The sequence below is a fragment of the Osmerus eperlanus genome, chromosome 9 (genome assembly GCF_963692335.1).
Source record: "Osmerus eperlanus chromosome 9, fOsmEpe2.1, whole genome shotgun sequence".
NCBI lineage: Eukaryota > Metazoa > Chordata > Actinopteri > Osmeriformes > Osmeridae > Osmerus > Osmerus eperlanus.
Genome location: NC_085026.1, coordinates 7,649,957 through 7,671,892, shown reverse-complemented (window position 1 = coordinate 7,671,892; position 21,936 = coordinate 7,649,957). Strand labels below are relative to the sequence as shown.

The 21,936-nt window shown below is 40.7% G+C and overlaps 1 protein-coding gene across 1 annotated transcript in view; it reads left to right on the top strand.

Moving 5' to 3' along the window:
- alk (ALK receptor tyrosine kinase) overlaps positions 1-21,936 on the top strand; it is a 222,980-nt gene that overhangs the window by 78,333 nt on the left and 122,711 nt on the right. The window contains exon 3 of the mRNA XM_062469533.1: positions 10,879-11,028. Coding sequence (XP_062325517.1) covers positions 10,879-11,028 — 150 coding nt within the window. The remainder of the gene's footprint in view (positions 1-10,878; positions 11,029-21,936) is intronic.

Sequence of the window (21,936 nt, the reverse complement as noted above, 5' to 3'; positions counted from 1 at the left end):
TGAAACTAGCCTCATTTTCACAAAAGGCTTCGAGGTCAAATTAAAAACCTTTAAAAACGTCTACATTTAGCAAATATTATTGTGCACAAGTATTTTAGTATAGTTAATATGTAATTTAATTCCATAATTTCCCCAGGAATAACTGTAAAAACGTAATTCAGGAACGGGTCTGTCCTCCCTACAATAACGCCGCAGCATTTGGAGTATAAAATGTTAATAAAATGTTAATAAAATGTTATTAATGAGTCCAATGGCTTCATTAAGCCGCCCACTCTCTGCCATCTTATCATGTCACTCAGTCTCGTCTTGATAGGGAAGGTGGGCGTTAGCTACATCTACCCCAAATCCTTCTTCATGTGTAAGCCAATCAGGAACTGAGAATTCAGTACTACTTCCTTTTCAATCAAACTGCCTTCCGTTTCAATCAAACTCTCTCACATAGACAAGTATTCTCTCTCATATAGACAAGTATTCTCTCTCACATAGACAAGTATTCTCTCTCGCATAGACAAGTATTCTCTCTCACATAGACAAGTATTCTCTCTCACATACACAAGTATTCTCTCTCACATAGACAAGTATTCTCTCTCACATAGACAAGTATTCTCTCTCACATAGATAAGTATTCTCTCTTACACATCCTGTTATTCTCTTGCATATAGTAACATTCTGTTTCACACATACTATTTGTCTCTTACATATATTGTCATACTTTAGTATGATGGTGCATATAAGACGGTATTTTTGTGTGTGTAAGAGAGTATGCCAGTTTATGTGCAAGAGTATAATGGTGTATATGTGAGAGTATAATGGTGTATATGTGAGAGTATAATGGTGTATATGTGAGAGTATAATGGTGTATATGTGAGAGTATAATGGTGTATATGTGAGTGTATAATAGTGTATATGTGAGAGTATAATGGTATGTATGTGAGAGTATAATGGTATATATGTGAGAGTATAATGGTATATACGTGAGAGTATAATGGTATATATGTGAGAGTATAATGGTATATATGTGAGGTCATGGCATGTATGTGAGACCAAGTATGAATTATGGCCTATACGGCCTCTCATAGCAAATTATTTCCTTACACACACAATTTCCAACAAGAGGTATTCTTTTCTTGGTGTTCTGTACTCTGACACGCTAGATACAAAAAGGATACAGACCAAATAGAGAAGAGTTTTCTACACTGAGGGTGCTGATTTACTAAGGAAGCTCTTGTCTGGTTCTTGTATTCAAAAATAGATACATCCTGTACCTGGACCTTTGTTCTATATCTGTGGATACTGGCATTATTATTAATTAAGGATATCTCCTGTTCATGTTTATTTCATGTAAGAAGTCTTTTCACCCTAGGGGAGAGTATGGTTAGGTCTTGACTCCAGCAGTTCTTTGCGCCACTTTTAGCCACCCCCTGACACTCAACCAGGTAGGTTACCTGAATTGTTGATATCAGTGGGTGAGAGGATTTAAGGTGAAAGGGGCTATGTGCATGAGGAACTAGAAACGCTGTCATTTTGGTGGGATTTCTCCCGTACCTTTCTATGGAAACCTGTCAGGCAGCAGTTGCATAAACAACATTTTATGAATGAACCCACCACCTTCCTTCCCCCCACCAATACCACAACCACCGCCCTCCTCCTCCTTTCTCATTCCGATCCTTCAACCTTTCACGACACAACCCTTCTTCCTTCTCTCCTGTCCTTCAACCCCTCACCCCACCCAACCCCACCTCCCACATTCCCCCTCAACCACTCCTGAAGCCCAGTTTCAGGTTGTCGAGTGATAAAGCAAGATTGATTTCCCTCAAAATGGGATGTTCGGGAAGAAAATCAAGTAGAAAAGAGGAGGGGTTGGGGATTGCCCATTAATATGTGTTGCCTGCATCATCTGATCTCTGCGTATATCATTTATCCCGTTGATGTCGCCTTTCATCTCTTTCATATGTCAAAACTGACTCGATACTCATTTATCCATCTGTCTGTTTGCTGTATGCATTTGACAGTGTGGTTTTATCCCATGTAAGGAGTGAATGGATTCACCCTAGAATGTCTAGAGTCATAAAACAAGTGAATGAAATGCATAAATAAGCTCAAGTCTCAAAAATGTTTGTGGACCTTCGTGACACGAACATATTCATAAGATATGTAAAGGGATGCCCAGGGATTTGTTAAACCATTCTTTGAAATCTATTTGCATATAGACCAGGGGCGTAGCCACGTAGCCACACCCAATTTGTTCCAAAAATGAAAACATCTCTGAAAAATTATGCACCGGGTGCACATCGCATAGTAAATAAGTAAAACAAACTGAAAAGATGCCGATCCATATTTTATCTAGGCCTACCCAAAAAGATTATTCTGGCTACGCCCCTGATACAGACATATATTTTTTCAGACTCATTTACAGAATGTCAAAAGCGCTTGTGCAAGTATGCAAGGCTTCATTTTGCTGTACTTTATGGCTGAAAAAAGTAGTAAGATCATTTGTGTTCTATAGCAAGACGACTGATGTCTGTTTGAGTATAAACTGCCTTGTCTGCCTGTCTTCAATGCTGTCAGAGCGTCAAGGAATTCAACCTTTGCCCTTGATGAAAGGGGTCAAGTCATTCTGTCACGACACACTTCTTAACTAATCAAGAACCTTGTTGACACAGTTAAATCCAATTGTGTGGCAGGTTTTGTTAGGTATTAAAATGTACACATTTACTGTGTAGAGCTTGGTGTTAACAAATGTTTTCTCTACATTTGTAGCAATTTGGTTCATGTAATGCAGTTCAGAATCACTTTCCATAAACTACCAATCTGTAATGCTAGCACGTAATTTATTGACCACTTCAAATACATTACATTACGTTTACATTTATGCATTTAGCAGACGCTTTTATCCAAAGCGACTTCCAAGAGAGAGCTTTACAAAAGAGCATAGGTCACTGATCATAACAACGAGATAGCCCCAAACATTGCGAGCAGCCAAAACATGAAGCATACATTGTGAAAAAGCAAATAAGTGCCAAAGGGAAGAACCATAAGAGCATGCAGTTAAACAAGTTACAATTAAACAACATGAAACTCAAAAAGTGCAAGAGTGTACCTGTAGAAATGCAATCAACAGTAAAATATTTCACAGCGAGTACAATAATTTAAAACCGTTACAACTAACCAACAAGAGCAACAAGTCTCTCAATACGAGTCATTGTGATCCTGGAGGAAGTCCAGCCAAGCATTCCTAAGTGCCGTTGTACTCCTGGAACAAGTGCGTCTTGAGCCTTTTTTAACAAAATGAACAATCATGCTCCACCCCAACCCCCCAGCCAACACATTTGCACTTTCTAGATAGGGATTCTATGCAATGGGACTCAATGGGTGCAATATTGGATGCCTTGATAATGTTCTTTGTATTTTTCTTATTTTATTTATTTTTGTGAGTGTCTGTATATGAAAGTGAGTATTGTTTTACAGGCTGCACAAGTACATTTCTTTGTATGGTTTTACTACACAATGACAAATAAAGTGTAATCTGAACTGACCTCACTTATGGGTAACATTTAAACATCCCATAATATTGTAGCTGCAAATGTCTCTCTGCTCCAAACTTGTTGTGAGTTCTTCCACATGCACACAATGTCGGGCTCTCATTAGTGCTCCGGCACTCACCAACACTGTGCCTCCCCCTTCGATTTTGTACAACGGGATCTCTGCTCTGTTAGCCCTGTAGACCAACGGGCATTGAGGTTACCGCCTCTACTGCAATACAACATAAAAAGGAAAAATTGATAATTGGCTATTTTGAGGCGTGCAATTTTACAGCCTATAAATGGTATCGGCATCATGCGTTTCGAGGCCTCCAGGTGCTTTATGACTCCCTAACCTTATGTCCAAAGCGCCACAGAGCCTAACAGCTCCGCCGTCACTGGGGCATTAGTATTCATAGATACAGTTTAATTACCACAGTGTCTGTTATGCCTAGAGCTTATTCGGAGGTCTAACAAAATCCATGGAAAGACGTAGATTCAGAAGAAGTAATTTAATGGGGAGAATAGTCCATAGTTATTCAGACTTATAAAGACTATATGAGACATAATGGTGATGACATTGATTAAATTACCAAGGCTAATATTGTGCCTTAGAATCACTGATGGAGAAGACATAAAGCAGACCCAGGTAAATCTCACTTCCATGATGAGATGATTCATCAGTCAACGGTCAAGTTCAACAGTTGGACATTAATCATTTCCATGTTGGTTTCATCTGAAACATATTCCACTATGAAAGGGTGGCATACTTCATTAATTGCAAGGACATATTTGTGGCATATTTAGATTTACATTTACATTTATGCATTTAGCAGACGCTTTTATCCAAAGCGACTTCCAAGAGAGAGCTTTACAAAAGAGCATAGGTCACTGATCATAACAACAAGATAGCCCCAAACATTGCGAGCAGCCAAAACATGAAGCATACATTGTGGAAAACCAAATAAGTGCCAAAGGGAAGAACCATAAGAGCATGCAGATAAACAAGTTACAATTGAACAACATGAAACTCCCCACAAGAGTGCAAGAGTGTACCTGTAGAAAATATTAAAAATATTTCACAGCGAGTACAAGAATTTGAAACCGTTACAACTAACCAACAAGAGCAACAAGTCTCTCAATACGAGTCATTGTAATCCTGGAGGAAACTAACTTCAGATCCAGCCTAGCATTCCTAAGTGCCATTGTACTCCTGGAACAAGTGCGTCTTGAGCCTTTTCTTGAAGGTGGGGAGACAGTCCGTGTCCCTGATGGAGGTGGGGAGTTGATTGGGGGAGGGGGTGTAAGGCTGGAGGAGAGACTTGATGTAGTCGGGTGCAGTCCTGTTGCCGGCTCGGAAGGTCAGTACCAGAGTCTTGAATCTGATACGGGCCGTGATAGGCAGCCAGTGGAGGGAGATGAGGAGCGGGGTAACATGGGAGCGTCTGGGTAGATTGAAGACCAGATGGGCCGCCGCGTTCTGAATCCTCTGGAGAGGGCGGGTTGCGCATGCTGGGAGACCGGCGAGTTGCAGTAGTCCAACTTTGAGAGGACAAGTGCTTGGACTAGCAGCTGGGTGGAATGCTCAGACAGGTATCTCCTGATCTTCCGGATGTTGTAGAGCAGGGGTGTCAAAGTCAAATGGACGGAGGGCCAAATAAAAAATTTAGCTACAAGCCGAGGGCCGGACTGTTCGAATGTTCATTGAAAATTTTTTAAATGACGCATATAGTCTAGTGAACCTAATTGAACCTACTGAAAACCTAACAAATATATTCCAATATGATCAGATAAATAAAGCAATATTTTCTTATGGCTCTGTCAGTAATCTTTAATTTTCGTTTCGTTTCATAATGTCGTCTCAGATTATACTCTTTCAGTACCGCCACACTTTCTCCACACAGAAGACACACAGGTTTTCCAGCTACCTCCGTGAACATATACTCCGACTCCCACCTTGTTTGAAACCCCCGGTTCTCAGTGTCCACCTTCCGTTTTGCCATTTTTGATGGGTATCTGAAAGTTAATTTTACTGTGATGCTGACGACTGCTGTGCCAATAAATATTGAAATGAAGCAGCCTACTGCTCGGTGCGTCACCGTTGCATTGTGGGAAATGTAGTATTGGTGCGTGTAAAAGATCTGCGGGCTGCCGGCTTGCTGCGGTCTGCGGGCCGGTTCTAATAATAAATCAAGATCATCCCAGGGGCCGTAAAAAACCTTCTCGCGGGCCGGATGTGGCCCGCGGGCCTTGACTCTGACATATGTGTTGTAGAGGGTGAACCTACACGACCGGGAGACCACAGCAATGTGGGCTGTGAAGGAGAGCTCGTCATCCATGGTCACCCCGAGGTTCCTGGCAGAGGATGAAGGGGTCACCGTCGCCGATCCCAGGGTGATGGAGAGATTGTGGGAGATGGAGGGTTTGGCCGGGATGATGAGGAGTTCTGTTTTGGCGAGGTTCAGCTTGAGGTGGTGCTCGGTCATCCAGGCAGAGATGTCTGCGAGGCAGGCCTCGATCCTAGCTGAGATCCCCGGATCAGTCGGGGGGAACGACAGGTACAGCTGTGTGTCGTCAGCATAGCAGTGGTAGGAGAAGCCATGGGAGGTGATGATTGGTCCAAGCGAGGTGGTGTAGAGGGAGAGGAGGAGGGGTCCAAGACTGACACTTTGCCTCCCCAGGAGACCTGGTAGGATCTTCCCGACAGGTAGGATGAGATCCACTGAAGTGCAGTGCCAGTGATGCCCATCTCAGAAAGTCTGGCCAGCAGGATTTGATGGTTAACCGTATCAAACGCTGCAGAAAGGTCCAGCAGAATGATGATGGATGACCTCGATGCCGCTCTGGCAGACTGGAGGGCAGTGGTGACTGAGAGGAGGGCAGTTTCTGTGGAGTGGCTAGTCTTGAAGCCCGATTAGTTGGGGTCAAGCAGGTTGTTCTGAGAGAGGAAGTTTGACAGTTGGTTAGATACAGCACGTTCAATTGTTTTAGAAAAGAAGGGTAGTAGTGATACCGGTCTGTAGTTCTGGAGGACGGCTGGGTTAAGGGAGGGTGTTTTGAGTAGAGGGCTAACTCTGGCCTGTTTGAAGGCAGAGGGGAAAGTGCCGGAAGTAAGAGAGGAGTTAAGGACATGGAGAAGAAAAGTTATGATGGAGGGAGAGATGGTTTGAAAAAGAGGGGAGGGGACTGGATCAAGGGGACAAGAGGTGGGGGGATAAGAGAGAATGAGGTCAGAGATCTCTGCCTCGGACAGGGGAGAGAAAGAGTTTAGACATTTAGTTGGGTCAGTCATAGAGGGTGAGTGGGTAGGAAAGGTGGGTTCAGGGAATCGACTGCTAATGTCAGCAACTTTTTTCTCAAAGAAGGAGGAGAAGTCGTCTGCTGTCAGGGTGGAGGGGGAGGTCTACTAAATAGAAGTTTGCAAAAATATACCCCTTTTGGCAGAAACCTAGATACCGTAATAAAAATTAAATAGGTTTAAATGATTATGTCCTGCTAGTGGGTTGACAGTAGCTGAAATTAGAATTATAGTCTGGCTGAACAGTTATTATAAGAACAGCTCACTGAGCGATGTCAAAACAGATATGATTATGTATTCAAGGGACATTAAGATGTAAAATAAATGAGGACTCCAAATGAGGATGAATGGCCAATAAGAACTCTGTCCCTGGTCATTTGGTAAGTCATCAATTCTTACCCACTTTTCTCATGTAGTAGGTGGGAAAATCAGATGACACATCCGGTTCTTGTTGAAAAGCCATGTTGAGTCATACATCTCAGCCTCATTTGGTAAAGCACGGAAGTGCAAATTGTGTCAGCGCTGGTGTGCCAAGAGCCCTTTTGCTGGTTTCCATCTGTCTCCATGTAAAATATGTATAGAGACAGGTATTTTAAGTTCTTGTGTGTGCTGTGAAATGTTTTCTGGTTTAGCTCTGTGAGGCAAATATATATATATATATGGTAAAAGATTAAGTGAATTAATATGTGTATATTTACAAGTATATGAAAATATGAAGACATGTCAGCTTCTGGATGCTTCTGATGAAAATACGTATGTGTATCCAATGTTGCTATTCTAAAGGTCAACAAAAACATGTATTCATATTTGAGTTCCACGTATATTGTGTTTACAATATGAAAATAGGACCAACCCGATTAAGCTAAATTCCAACAACACCACAGTTTCACCTGCCTCACCGTGCACTGCGATTAGCTTCCTCTACAACCTTGAATTCCTCAAGCTTCCCCTTTGTGGGCTTCATCTTTAAGGTTCTGAATGGCTCTTGGCTGTGGTAATCAGTGTGTCTAAAAACAACACATTCTTGTCATTAAACCAATATCTTTACTGTCACTAAGTGGCTGGTGAATGATTATTCCTAATGCCATTTAAAAGCAGGAATGGCTTAATTGAGTACCCCTGCAATCTGAAGCGGACCTAATGTAGCAGTACTTCCTTGGCACCTCATTAAGCTTCAGTCTTCTGTAATTTTGGAAGTCTTGCAGAATTTCAAAGGACACCAAGTCTAACTGAAATCAAGCCATTATTCGTTTGATTTCAGAGGCGAGTTGTTGCATACTTTATACATGTATTGGGCCCTAATTAGCTTTCAGTTCCAGTGGTTCAGAGGCAGAATAAATGGATTCATTTGTGTGGCATTGCAATTTTTTTATGGGAGTTAAGTTACACAATAGGTCATGGGTTCATTTTAGTTTTCTATTGAGGTTTTTCTGAGTTAACCATACGAAGGCTACACTGTAAAATATGAGCAAACTGAGAGCAGTTACGACTGCAAGCTGTGTTTTAAAGGTAAACCTACAAAATAATATAATTCATCCTGGCCTGACTGTATACTTACAGTTTTCCAGTGATTACAGGGGTGTCAATTCCTCCTTTAAAGATCCTGTAAAGTGGACCTGGAAACGAGTTTTAAGTTTGCCACACCACAGAATAATGTGTTATTAACTACCCATCCAAATTCGAATGAAAAAATAACACAGACAAGTATGTTAAATTAGGCTTTGAAATCGTGAGAAAATCAGCAGTCTTCTCTGCTTGAGACTGGGGGGGCGTGTCGCCTGAAGGAGCTGAAGCTCCGCCCCTCGCTGCCTAGTGCCTACCTCCGACCCAGATAATGGACGCTGTCAAGCCGAACAAAACCGTATAGAATTAGAATTTATTTGTTCAATGAGTGAAACATGCAGATGCATATAAATGAAATGTTCCCCTGAGCTATAACGGAAAAAATGGACACCAGAGACAGCAGACAGTGAGCTCTCCAACTAGGCTACTTCTAACACATTAGCTACCATTTCACCAAAATACCATCATTCTACACCGAGTAGCCTAATATCAATTTAGCGGTTTGCACTAACTCATAGCAGATATACATCTGGAAAAGTTATCTAGTATAATTATAACAAGCACACAGAACTGAGTGATGAACTGCTGGTGGCGGTGGATGGTCCAGGTGCGACCGGAGGATGAACGGCCGGAGGGGCGATGCTCGATACGGCTCCGCGCTGCAAGAGAAGCCGTGTGTTGGTGAACCCCGTCTGTCTCTGGTCCATGTTAAAACTGTCCGCCGTGAAATGGTCAGTGCAGAGGCGGCTGTTGGAGTTTATCCGAAGCTTTCCATGAGCGTGGCTCTTCACAAAATCTATCCACCTATTTTTCCTTTCATTATCAATAGGGAACTTAAATAGCGTTGCAGCGCAGCTGGAGTTCTTGCATCCAGGGAAGATGCAGTTGCGGGTGGTGGGAGACATCCTGAAGCTAGCTAGCTAGCTGATGTAGGCTACAATAACAGTACAGCAGGAGGAGCCATTCAGTGATCTGACGTAGATAGGGCGAAATGACGTAGATAGGGCATTTTTTGGCTCCGCCCATTAAAACCTGATCTGAAAACGGAAGAGAAACTGTTCTTCGGTTTAACTCCACATTTCAGTGTGACAAAGTTTTAGCGCTTTGCACATGCTTTCAGGAACTCATTTCACACATATATAATGTACTTAGAAGCAAAACATGGAATTTACTTTACAGGATCTTTAAACTGGGTCGACTGTTGTGTTCTGTTTATCTTTCCTGGTTTAGAGGGATGCAATGTTTAAAAAATTTTTTTTACGTCTGTCTCGTTGCTTGCCATGTGTAACCCTTTAATCACTGTGAAATCTGCCGAACCAAAACTGGTGAAGATTATGAGCAAGCGTCAGGATTGTTCTGGAACGGTAAACCTTTGTATTTCAAAAGGTTTGTAACCGCCATCATGTCATTCCTTTCTCATCAATTTAAAAAAGTTTCAACTTGATAACAGTTGAGCAGAATTCCCTTACTAAAATACCAAACAACTTAATACCAACCCAGGTAGGTAGGAAGTCATGCAAAAGGTACTTGTACACCATGTCACTGAATAAATAGTTTAGTGAGTGAGGAGGCAGAGCTGAATGATGGGTAGATTCCATGGCGTGGGGCTAGTGTCATACAGGCCACAGAGTGATAAGCCATCAAAAACTGAAAGAGCGGTCCTGCTGCTCCATCAAATAGATTGCCAGTTACCGAACCACTGGGACATCTCTGCTGGTGGTCGTCCTCGAGAAGGAGGCGGAGGGATGGAGAATGAGAGGGAGGGAGAGATGAACGGATTAAAACATATATATTTATTTTTGATATTAGTTATCACTGCAGAAGCAGTGGTTATGTTGAAAACAACAATTTCACCAAAAGCATGAGATTCCCAATACCCCATAAATTGGGAGTACTTCTCAAGCTGTTGCTTATGGACACTGTGTTTATATCACTGTCACCTTGATTTTAAGCTGATCAGGGCTTGTCTTAGAGCTAATCAAGTTTAATTTATTCAAGGTCAGAAACATTCTCAATTTCTGAGACTTCCCACACAATCTTTATCTTCACAAACCAAGTCATTGTACTTCATGTTAACTGCATAATTAAGGTTGCGATGAAGCTATCAAAGCAAAAATGATGTGGTTAACTTTTTGGAAACAGTTTACACAAATCTGGAAGCGTCCTCTGGTGATTTAAAGTGATCGGATGGATGGATGCAAGCATTAATTTCAAAAGACAAGTAAACCAGTTTGATTAATGGTGTAATAATAAAAAGGATAAAGACAATTTGGTGCCATGCTTCTTGGAAATGATTTGACCAATCCATGAACTAAAGCACTGTCATTTGTCTTCTTGAGGATTGTTAAGTTCCAAACACTGTAAAATGTAACTAAAAGGCGAAACACATGTTTTCTTACTGTCACACTGGAATCTATCCACCGGAACTGGTCTGCTTGGACCCCGAGGAAGTCAGTCTGTGCCAGACTAATGTTCTAATGTCTTTCCTGTCTTCAGTGGGGCAGTGCCTCGGCAACTCAAAGTCATGCGTGAGAAACCCAGGGGATAACCCAGGATTCACTTGGAGCATTGTGGCAGCTGACGACCCTCGGGAAGACGGGAGCGAGAGGATGGAAAAGGGAGGAAGTCCCCAGGGCTGGGAGGAAGGTAAGAATGAAGGTATCACCTTCCCTCCTTTGCAGGGGAAGTACATACTACAAGTGAAGCACAAACTCATCCCCTTGCCCAATGTGATCCCATGATACTGTAGACATGTTTAATTTATGCATATTTTATGCATATTCTTTACAAAACGATACACACTACACTTGACAGATTTATGTTTACTAAAGTAAACAGAATTAAAATTCAGGAGTTATGGATACAGCTCTCTACAGGCATTGCAAGATGAATGTGAAGAGCTATCTCTCCATCAAGAGGTTATTTCAGGTAAAATATTGTGAATAATTTGCAGCTCCACTCATCTGAAACATGTACACTATATGTGATTGGGCTGCCCAATCAACCGTTTCACAGAGTTTCATTTATTTTGTAGCCGACCTGTATTCCTGATCGCCTAAGATGAGGGTGAAATGGAGAGGAAAAAGTAGCAGATCTATTCTTTTTTTTCTGATTATATCCCAGAACTCCCAAAGAACAGGTGGTTTAAGATCAAGATGTGAACATATTTTAAAAAGTGTAATAAAAATGTATGTACTCGGCATGGAAACTTAATCGGTTCCTATGCGTATGAATTTCAATATTGTTTCAAAGGTAGAGATTACCCAAAGGCCTGAACCATATGGGAACACTTTAAAAACAAAAGAGTGAGCAGAAGTCTGGCTGTTCTTTGAGGCTGTTCTGTTTGTGTTTGGGGGTGTGTGTGTGGTGGGAGTCAGTTTCCCACAAAAACTGTGAAAATCACATTCTCTCCAGGCACAACTATTTCACTTCAAAGACAAATCCACTCTTTTCAAATCACAACCCCCTCTTCTACTTTCAACAAACACTTTTATGTGCATCAGGTCACAGGAAAAGCTTTGAAAATGGCAAGTTAATGACAATTACAATGACAAGAGCACAAAACACTGCAGTCCAACGATCAAAGAGGGTTTCTGCTGCATATTTAAAGGGACAATGTGTTTGCTCTTTTGTTTGTAGTAGGGGTCTAGAAATAGCATTGTCATTTCAGTTGCTCTGTGATTTCAGTGCCTAATCACTTATAAAATCCAATTTGGAGTCATAGCATTCACATTTCTGTCTGGACATAGCATTGAATATTCATGGAAACTCTAAGATGATTATTTGTAAGGCTTAGTTTAACAGAATTTGAAATATTCATACATACCCATCTTGACCTATCGATTTTCAGAGAGTAGAACATTTGACCAGATGGGCCTGCAGAATTGGAGACATACATTGATACATTCGAGGACAACGGTTAGCTGGACAGGATGTTCTCCAAAGTGATCTACTTTAAAGCCACATCAGTCCCTTTGTGAGGGTACATGCTCTGTTGTTCTCCCATACAGGCAGAAATCAAAGTCACGCCACTGCGCACAACTCTGCGAAAAGGAATGAACAATGCATAAAAGAAGCACGGTTCAAAGGAAATGTATGTGCATAATCATTCCAATCCTTTTTCCTGCATACCTACACATAGACGTGCATTGAATAATAAAGTGAATCTGCTTATGCATTTGCAATTCGTAGGTGATGGAAAAAAAGGTCTAACGTGCTCAGTGATTATGTAGCATGAAAATGCCACCGATAATTTCCCCACCTTATTAATGTAAAACCTTGAAGCTGCCACAAAATGCATATTTCATTCAGTGTCTGCTGTAGGTGAGATACTGGTGAATCTTAGACTCTGGTTTGTTGCAGAAACATGACACCAATCATGCAAAGCAGTACGTTATTTAAACAAGCTGCCTTTAAACGAATGCGGGTACACATAGCACCTTACATCGAAATAGTCATAGATCGCTGTGATAGTGTGAAGTAGATAACTAATTGAATTTACTGTATATCTGTTTTGTCTTGGTCGAAACCAGTCAGCCCTCACTTGAAAGCCACCATCCACCTTTATATACCAGTTTACTTCTATTCTTATTTCATACTTCTGACCCCCTGCAAATGTTCAACCATCCCCCCACTCCCCACCAAAATGCATCCCATAGTTTGATAATATATAAGAAAGATAGTAGGATAGTATAGTAGTCTGGTTGTTAGTTAAATTATTGTACAGTAAGGGACCACAAATGTTCATGTTTTTTGTTTGTGTTGGTGTAATGTTGTGTTCAAGTTTTGGGCTTTGTTTATATTATATGGGTTTTGGTATTTGTATGTCTGGGACAGTGTTGGAAACCGTTCAGTAATGTCACTATGACCTTGTTTGGGATGGGAATCTATGAGTTTAGTCAGTTTGCCCAGGACTGGCCCAAGGCTTTTATAGGGCCCAAAGCAGAATGTGATATGGGGGAACAGTCCTCTCACAGTGGCAAGCAAACCTGTGGCGAATAGTAACATTCTCATGGATGTTAGAAGATGTTAGCAAGAATTGTAAAGTGGTAGTTCCTGCATTCCCATTATATTCGCTATTTTGGCGAATGTGGACACATAGTAAGGCCTGATTACACATTAATCACCTCTGATTGGGAACACTCCCAAGATCCTGTTGCTGAGACCCGAAGACACTCAGTCTGAACACAAAAGAAGATTATTCTGAAGTACAAAGTTGTATTTGTATTCTTCAATGACCATAGACTCAAGTTGGTTTGTCTCAATTCCACATATCTGGCCCCCTTGCCACTCACTCAGGATTAGTGCGAATATGATTACCCATCGATTTTGTTCTTGAACGACATTGAGGCATCGGAGGAGGTTTAGCAGGGACTGGCAGGGAGAGTAATCCAGTAGGAACGTAGGTAGGTTTGCCACATCCATTGATTTGTTTGTTTGAGATGGAGTGGTACCCCCAAAGTCTGCTGGCTTGTTTTGAGATTTAAACTGTTTTTTAATACTGGTACTCAACATTTTTACTGGCAAAGGGGACAAAAGGAGAGGGAGGAGAGAAGGATGAGGTATAGACATTCTGCTAAACCATTTAGAATCAGCTCATGGATATTTTCCTCAACCTGCTGTTGCACTCTGAGTGGTGGATCTATCATAGCTTCAGGCCAGTAACCAGGTCTATAGAAACCTACAATTGTCCTCAGGCAGTATCTCATTATTTTGGCCATCATGTGTAATGGCTGTCTGGATGAGCATTAAAATGCACAGCAATTTGCATTAAAAAAATCCAACATACTCATAATTATAAACCTGTACATGTTAACATCTCACCATAGGGTTCTATGCCTAGGTCCTTACATTAAATTCCCTGGTCAGAATAATATGTTGTCCTCGTTATGGGCTGTACAAAACATTAGAGTGGGCTACCCTGAGCAGGTGGGTTTTTGAATCCCTTAGGTGTTTTGTATTACCTTCCCTGCAAAATGTCACCATCGTAAATACGAGTGAATTAGGATTTATGTTTATAGTAACTTCAGTTGTCAATCGGATGGCCACAAACAAATGTTCGGCACTCCCCATCTCTGTTAGACAGAATGATTGTTGTGCAGTAGGCAGACAAGAGTTTGGAAACAAAAAAGGTACAGAGGAAATTGTTTAGCAAAGCAAATTTCTTCAAAGGCAAAACACTTAGCTTGTCACAGAGCTTAGAAGATCAGAAAGTATGTTGAGGTAATTATCTTTAAGGACGTGCTTTTGTTGTTTTGTTCATGCTCTTGTAAAAAATTTTCATACGGGAAAAATAATGCAAACCTAACAAGTACAATTGCAGGCCAAGGAAATCTGTATCAAAAAGACAATCAGCTATTCTATGGTCCCCTTTTAAATTCAAATGAAATAATGAACACCGTCGATCTAAGAGAAAGAGACAAAAGAGAACGAAAATGTGTAACTACAAACTCTGCCGCTGCCAAGGAGCAACGACTCTAACACAAGCGCTCACACACAAGCAGCTCCACGTTTTTAACGAGCAAGCAGAAATGCAGTATGGCTGGCAAGAAAGAGATGGCAATCATTGTTGTATGTAGGTGGCTCCTGGCACTGGGATTGCTGTTTTGGGGTCTTGGCTCATCATTGTGACTGGCAGGGAATTCTTCTTCATCAGCTGCTATGTCAACCACCTGTGAAGTAGCACATTGGTGTTTGCTGACTCACTAGCTATCTCATCACTGGGATGAGAAAGAAATACCAGAGTCTAGGTAGAGTGGGAGAAAGACAGGTGCTTTTGTCACCCATGTCTGACTTGTTTTGTGGCAAAAAATCCTTTAGTATTATTTTTTTGTGCTAAATTAAGTACTTTCACTGTCCAAGATGATGTATGAATTTATCAATCCTGTTGATTTACTATTTTCCCACACTACTCCAGCCTGGTATAACATAGGGGTTAGTTGACAGAAAGTGTTAAGGCTGTATTGTTTTAAAACCCCAATTATGCTTGGTCCATCAGACCCACAAATGACGCGTGACAAAGGCATTCGCAATGAAATGAAACTAAGCGTAGTAAGGAAAATAGGGATATTTTGTGTAGTTATTTAGAAGCAAATTTGCTTTTACAACCAATGATCAGCTGCTTTCAAAGGGGCTGGCTAGCAAACAGAACGACAATATAAAGTGGATATACTTTCAGTATAAATGAATTTTGTTACATAAATGAACGTGTTTACTGATGTCAAAACTGCCAGCACATTGCAAATGTACACAAATTGTTGGACACTCAGGAAATTGTGAGAAAATTCTATAGCATACTGTAAATGCCTTTTAGAAGTACAGGTATATTGGAATTCTTGGTCCTGCTCCTCTCAACAGTTTCATAATTTCTAAATAAATACATTTGAGTTATATGTGAACTAAACATTTTTAAAAGCAATCAAATACAATATTAAACCCGTAAAAAGAGTATAGCATACATCCTTTTTGCAACTTATACATTATGTTCAATGTGCAAAGTCCGGTCTACTAACTTCTGTATAATACAAGTTTTTCCAAACATTGTGATGAAGTTGCTTTTTCAGAGCATATTCAGAGCTTCTTTTTTCCTCTATGAAATCATGTCTGGGTAGATCAATAGAGCTACTGCAACACTAACAATGAATGACCTGCCACCCACCCACTTATTTTTTTACCAAGAACTGTTCCTATGTGGGCAAGTAATTACGAGAAATGACTTTGGATGTTTTATTTTTATTTTAAGATCAAAATGTCAAATTCTGGAAGTTGGGGGAAATGGACCACTAAAGATAGTCCACTCAGCTTTTGCAGCCTCTAGCCTGGCCTGCTGAAGCAGATAGAAACTGAACAAATACAAAGAGCAGAACTCTGCTGCTGGTTCTAATCTCCATGGCAACACACTCAGGTACAGTAGGGCTCTAAAAGCAGACCACTCTTATGCTAAGTGTTTCTTGGTTTGGGAAAATGTAAGGACCCCAAAGATGTATTTGGCTTTGATGAGAAACAAGCTGACAAACAACAGTTAGAATTAAAGCTGCAAGCAGCATTGAACGGGGGTCCAAGCAGAATACAGTCAAATTTTCAGCTTTGCACAACACCTGGACATCTAATGGTTGGATGCAGACCTGGAGAGGCCTAGAAGCTAGTGTCACATGTACTGTGAAATTTGGTGGGGGATTGATGATAATGTGTCATATGTGAATAAAGAACATTTATAAAATTCCTTTAAGCAATGACGTTCAATATGGTGTTTAATTATTGTTATATTAAATTGTGTTTAATCATGGAGGAGGCAGAATACAAATCTTTCAGAGAGAAAAACTTTTTTCAATTGGGCAACAGATCTTAAATTAAACTACCCTTTACCACAGCACTGATTTGAAACCTAATAACGAATCGAAAATAACCCCAATATTTCTCACTTGTGATTGAACGCTGGAGGAAATTGAATCCATCTTCAAGGCAGATGGAGGCCTGGGGCGGCCTTAAATAAAATGTTCACTTTTGCTTTCATTGTATTGCAAGAAATTATCTGCCATCCAACATTTGACATAGAAAAAATCACAAAGCACGACAAAAGGACAACCACTGTCAGCGTTAAGAGAAATAAATAATTTAAAGAGAACAAACTCAAATGTAGACAATACTTTTCCTCTTGGTTCCAATTCACACTGCAGAAAATTTGAAGCTTAAATGTCATGGAATGAGTAGAGGCGTATTATGTCCAGTGAGTAGTGGACATCTTCTCGACTGGCTTCTTAGATTTCTTATGGATCAAGATTAATTTGACGGTTGCTATAGCGCCACCATGAGATTCTAAGGACCTAATTTATAAGAAATCAAACTACACAAATTATTAAACACGAATATCACAAATTCAAATGTTTCGACCACAAACACTTCTTTGCAACTGGATGCTAATGAGCCAATATGGATTAGTTGGAGGTTGGCACTGGCTTTTCATCAATTTGTGAAACCATAGGGGATTTCTTAGGCTTGTGTGCATCACAGGAGAAGATCCGTTGGTGAAAGCTATAGGATCCTGATCCACTGTCAGACCTTGAGGTACAGTTCACACCTTAGCTCCGACTCCTGTGTCCTCTAAGCGGGGGTACTCACTGCGGAGACCCCTTATTGATAACAAGACACATCACTTTTAAGTAACCCTTTGCTAATCTGCCCAAACAGATTCATCCGTAGATATAGAAACCTTGAGTCTTGAAAAAAAAATACTGTATGTGTTTTACCTACTTATTGCAAGTTCACTGTATAGCATGGCAATGCATTTATTGTTATTCACAGTAAATCATATAGTACATGTTGACATCTAGCTTTTAGATGAACTCATTGTATTATTATTATATTATTATTATCTTTGCATCCTTGTCGATAAACATTTCATTTTACTTGCACAAGTTTAAAAGCCATTCATGAGTCCCCAGATCCCATGTTTGTGATGGGGATCCCCATGCCAGAGGGTTTGACAGCTGAGAGAATCAGACGCACATCTTGCAGTACTTCATCTCAACAAATGGTGGCGCTCTCTCCTTATGCCTTTACCCTTTCCTGAGTAATTACCTTTGTAAAGCGTGTGGACACACACGCCAGCATCTGTGCACACACATACATACGCACGCATGCATTCCCTCCCCCCTAATGAAATACAGTTGGAAAGACAAAACAAGGAAAAGTCATTACCAGAACAACATATCTTTCAAAATATTTAGGAAAAAAGCTCATTATCCCTATTGTTCCTTCTTTGAATGTAATTAAAATCCTGTCTGTGTTATGTCCAATTAGCTTGCCCATGCCACATTTGTGATGTCTCCCAGAGACGTGTGTGTACATGGATGTGTATTAGAGGCAGCTATAATTGTGTCATTTTGTTTTGAGGTTTAGCAGACTGCACTACCATTTCAGAAATGGGAATTCCTCAGTTAGTTACGCCACTTAACGTAAACATACAGCAAAGAGTCCACCCATGGTGACCCCATCTACCACCTAGAGTCATTTCCTCTGTGATGTTCAAATCATACACCATACATATCAACCAATCAAGGATAGGATTAGTCACACCTCCAAGTTGGCCCCGCTCTTTTATGGTAGCTTAATGACATGCTGCTCTATATTTCACTTGAAGAAGATACAAGTCTGAGAACTTCTGCTTGATCATTTAAAGAACCTTCCTTCCTTGTTTTCCCATTATTGTTAGATATGTCTGTTTGAAGGACATCTATTGTTTAAGCACTATCACGATTGTCTTCAGTGTGCAGAAGGCCCCATCAAATCCCCGGGCCCAGCACAATCAGTCATTCAATCGATGTGTTCCTATACACGTAGACTTTCAATACTGAAAAAAATCATGTGTATATATATATAAGGTTATTAGGTGGCTTAATTTTGCCGTCCGTCATCCTTTAGGCCTGGGTGCCTATTGATCTCCAGCCTCGGATCGATTCAGTTTCTTGAGGGGCCAGTGTCCCCCATATTTAATCTAATACCAATTCAGTCCAGTTTGTGCTGGAAAGATATCCATCCTCACCTAAATCAATCAGTGTATTGATCTGACCTAAACACCGGCCAATGAGGTGGTGTACCTTCAATGCCAAGGTAAAGACTTGGGAGACCATCCATCCATTGCATCATCTATGTCTAAATGATGCACCGGTGCTCACTTCATTAATATCCCTGAAGTAAATCTCTACCCTATGCAGAGCCGATGGCAGAGTTGTGTGAAAGAAATTTGGGCCTATGTACAATGAATGTGTTTTAGGAGAAGTTTACAGTTGGTTAAGAAGCTTGATACAATGAATGTTGATTCAACTCCATTTGGTAGAGATGCCATTTGCAGTTTTATGACACCTAACTAGGAGATGTGAAGTCTAGAGACAGGAAGTCTGGGTGACCTGGGAGAGTTCTTGTCAGCTGGGGAGGAAGAGACAGTTGGTCTGAAGACAATGTGGATTCAACTGTATTGTTCTAAGGATTTAACCAATGACAGAAGAGATTTGGTATAGCTGAATGTCTGTAGGATGGACCAATGACTTTTGACTGTCATATCTATAAAATGGTCTGTTGAAGAATGTTCTGGGGGGTTTCAGGGCCATCAGCTGGGTAGTGCTGGTGGGCTGGATTCTCCCGGTTCCATTCTAGAATGCTAAATGGAGCTGTATGGAATTGTCTTTGTGTTATTGTCTTATGTTTGTGTGTCGATGATGTTATGTTGATAACGTTATTATGTTTACATCTACGTCAAATAAACATTAACTCTGTACTTCACCCGACTTCAGCTTAAACGATTGATTCTCTCAAAAACTTCCACGACAGTTGAAGCTCAAAGGCGCGGATATCCAGTATTCCTCTGTGTGGTGACGTCACTGTTTCACCCTCCCCCCCCGACACACTTGATTTATTTGGTTTTAAATGGTGGGCTCCCCGGGGCAAATTTAGTGGAGAACACACATGTGGAGGCATGCAGGCACAGACACACACAACCAAACACAAAACCAGAAAAGGTCCTCCAAATCCTCTCACTGACACACACAAGGACACCTGTACTTCCCGCTGTGTGTGGCGATGGTATGCTTGTGCTGTGATCACCGACTCGGGGGGGCTACTCCTGGGATTTCATGAAAGTGAGCAGAGAGCCTGTTAATGTGCCATCTTGTGCCGGCTCTTTCACTCTAAGCTTTGAAGCTACGCTCATCAAAGGAGAAGTGTGGATTTTTTTTTATTTTTTTTATTTTTTTTTAAACCTACTCAGAGTTCTCACCCTTTGCTCACGTCACCCTTTTTTTTTTTTTTTCTTCCTCACGTCAGTTGAATCAAAGATTCAGACATCAGCTCAGCAACAACTCGTGCCCTTAAACCCTCCACTCACTCGCCAGGTTTAGGCTACTTTTACATAGGGAATGAAGTTGCTATTCGAAGAACTACATGAAAAGCATTTCGTAAAGGAAAAAGCTCTATTTGTTTTCCCACTGCTCCTTCCCTCCTTATTCTCACCTTTTGAGAAGTCAAAGTTTATACTCTGAGGTTATTTTGGGGTGTCTTTGAATACAGTTTGTAAGTTTCCCTATGTTATGTTATTTTACTGTGCTGGGTGTTTTTAAAGTTTATGTCTGTGGAATTGAAAGAGGGCTGTGCAAATTGATGGTGAAGAGAGGCAGAAGAAGGGGTTCAGGTGGTAAGGGAGAAAGGCAACGAGTGAGAATGGACTGAGAACAGACAATAATAGAAAACCGATCTGCCCAAAACTCTGGCTCACCATCGATGTGTAAGACCGTGCTTTGGTCATCAGTAGCCTGACCTGAAGATCACATTTAGAGGATTCAGATGGGGATGGACTGCAAAGAGGTTGGGGGATTGAATGATATTCTAATGAATGAGGCAGAAGCTTTGACTAATGTCGATTCTACAATAGGTAGTAAATATAACAAAGCCGACTAATAAAATGATTAAGCGCATGATTAAATCCAGATAACCACATAAGTCAAGGCCTGGAGACAGTGTGTCTTATTTCTCAGTGTTACAGTTTTATCATATCTAATGGCTAAGGCTAGACAAAAGAAATATTGATATTGTTGAAGTGACCCAGAGATAAATCGATTAATTAGCGTGCCAGCGCGACAATCGGCATGATCAGCGTCGGCACAGACGGTAATCAGTATCACAAAATTGAAAATGAAAACCAATTACTGATGTCTCGGCCGATAAAAGCTAATGAGGCTTTGTTTTTTTGCCAGGGTTAGAAAGGGGTTTAAGATGCTTCATTCAGAGTTCACGAAATGACAAAGAGTTCAGTGAAAAATATTTTACAACCGACGCAGTAACGTCTGACAGTTTGCAAGGGTAATTATGTGGTAGTACAGTAGTTTGAGGTTACAGCAATTATGTGACTTAGTAGTCAGACAACCAACTTCAAGGTCATGGAAGATCCAGTCCTTAGTAACAAGATAATTATGTGGTGTTGTGGCAAGACAATATCAATTGGCCAATTGTTACCACTAAGGAATTATGCTTCTTCTTAATAATAATTTTTCCTATTAAATCTTATTAAAAGTCTGTGTGCATGTGTGCCTGCACATATGCACGTGTCCATACAAATACCATAATGCGACACTCAACTAATTTGTCACTCTTGGGTGGTTTGTTATTCACTGTGTCAGCAACTTCTGCATGAAAATAAATAAATCTAGAATCCTATTTTCTATTGGCCAGCTTTGCAGTGTTATGTTTTAGTTAACTAAACGTTAAAGTATGTTTTTGTCTTATTTATTCTCGTTTTTCTGCTTGTTGAACTCATGGTCCATCTGCAGTATGGTGCACAGAGACAGCTCAGAGTAGCAAAGTGCAATATTAGTTATGCATGGCATGAGGACAGCTGGTTTTTAAGCCTTTATCTCCGGAAGCTTTGGCCTCTGACACACAATTTTTTTTTCCTAAGGTCATTCAAACAGTGTAAACAACACTGTATCCACAAAGGTTTGTAGTTCATTGGTGTCATTTCATATTCTCACAAGTTACCCCAAGTCATGCCATGAGTTTTTGTTAGTT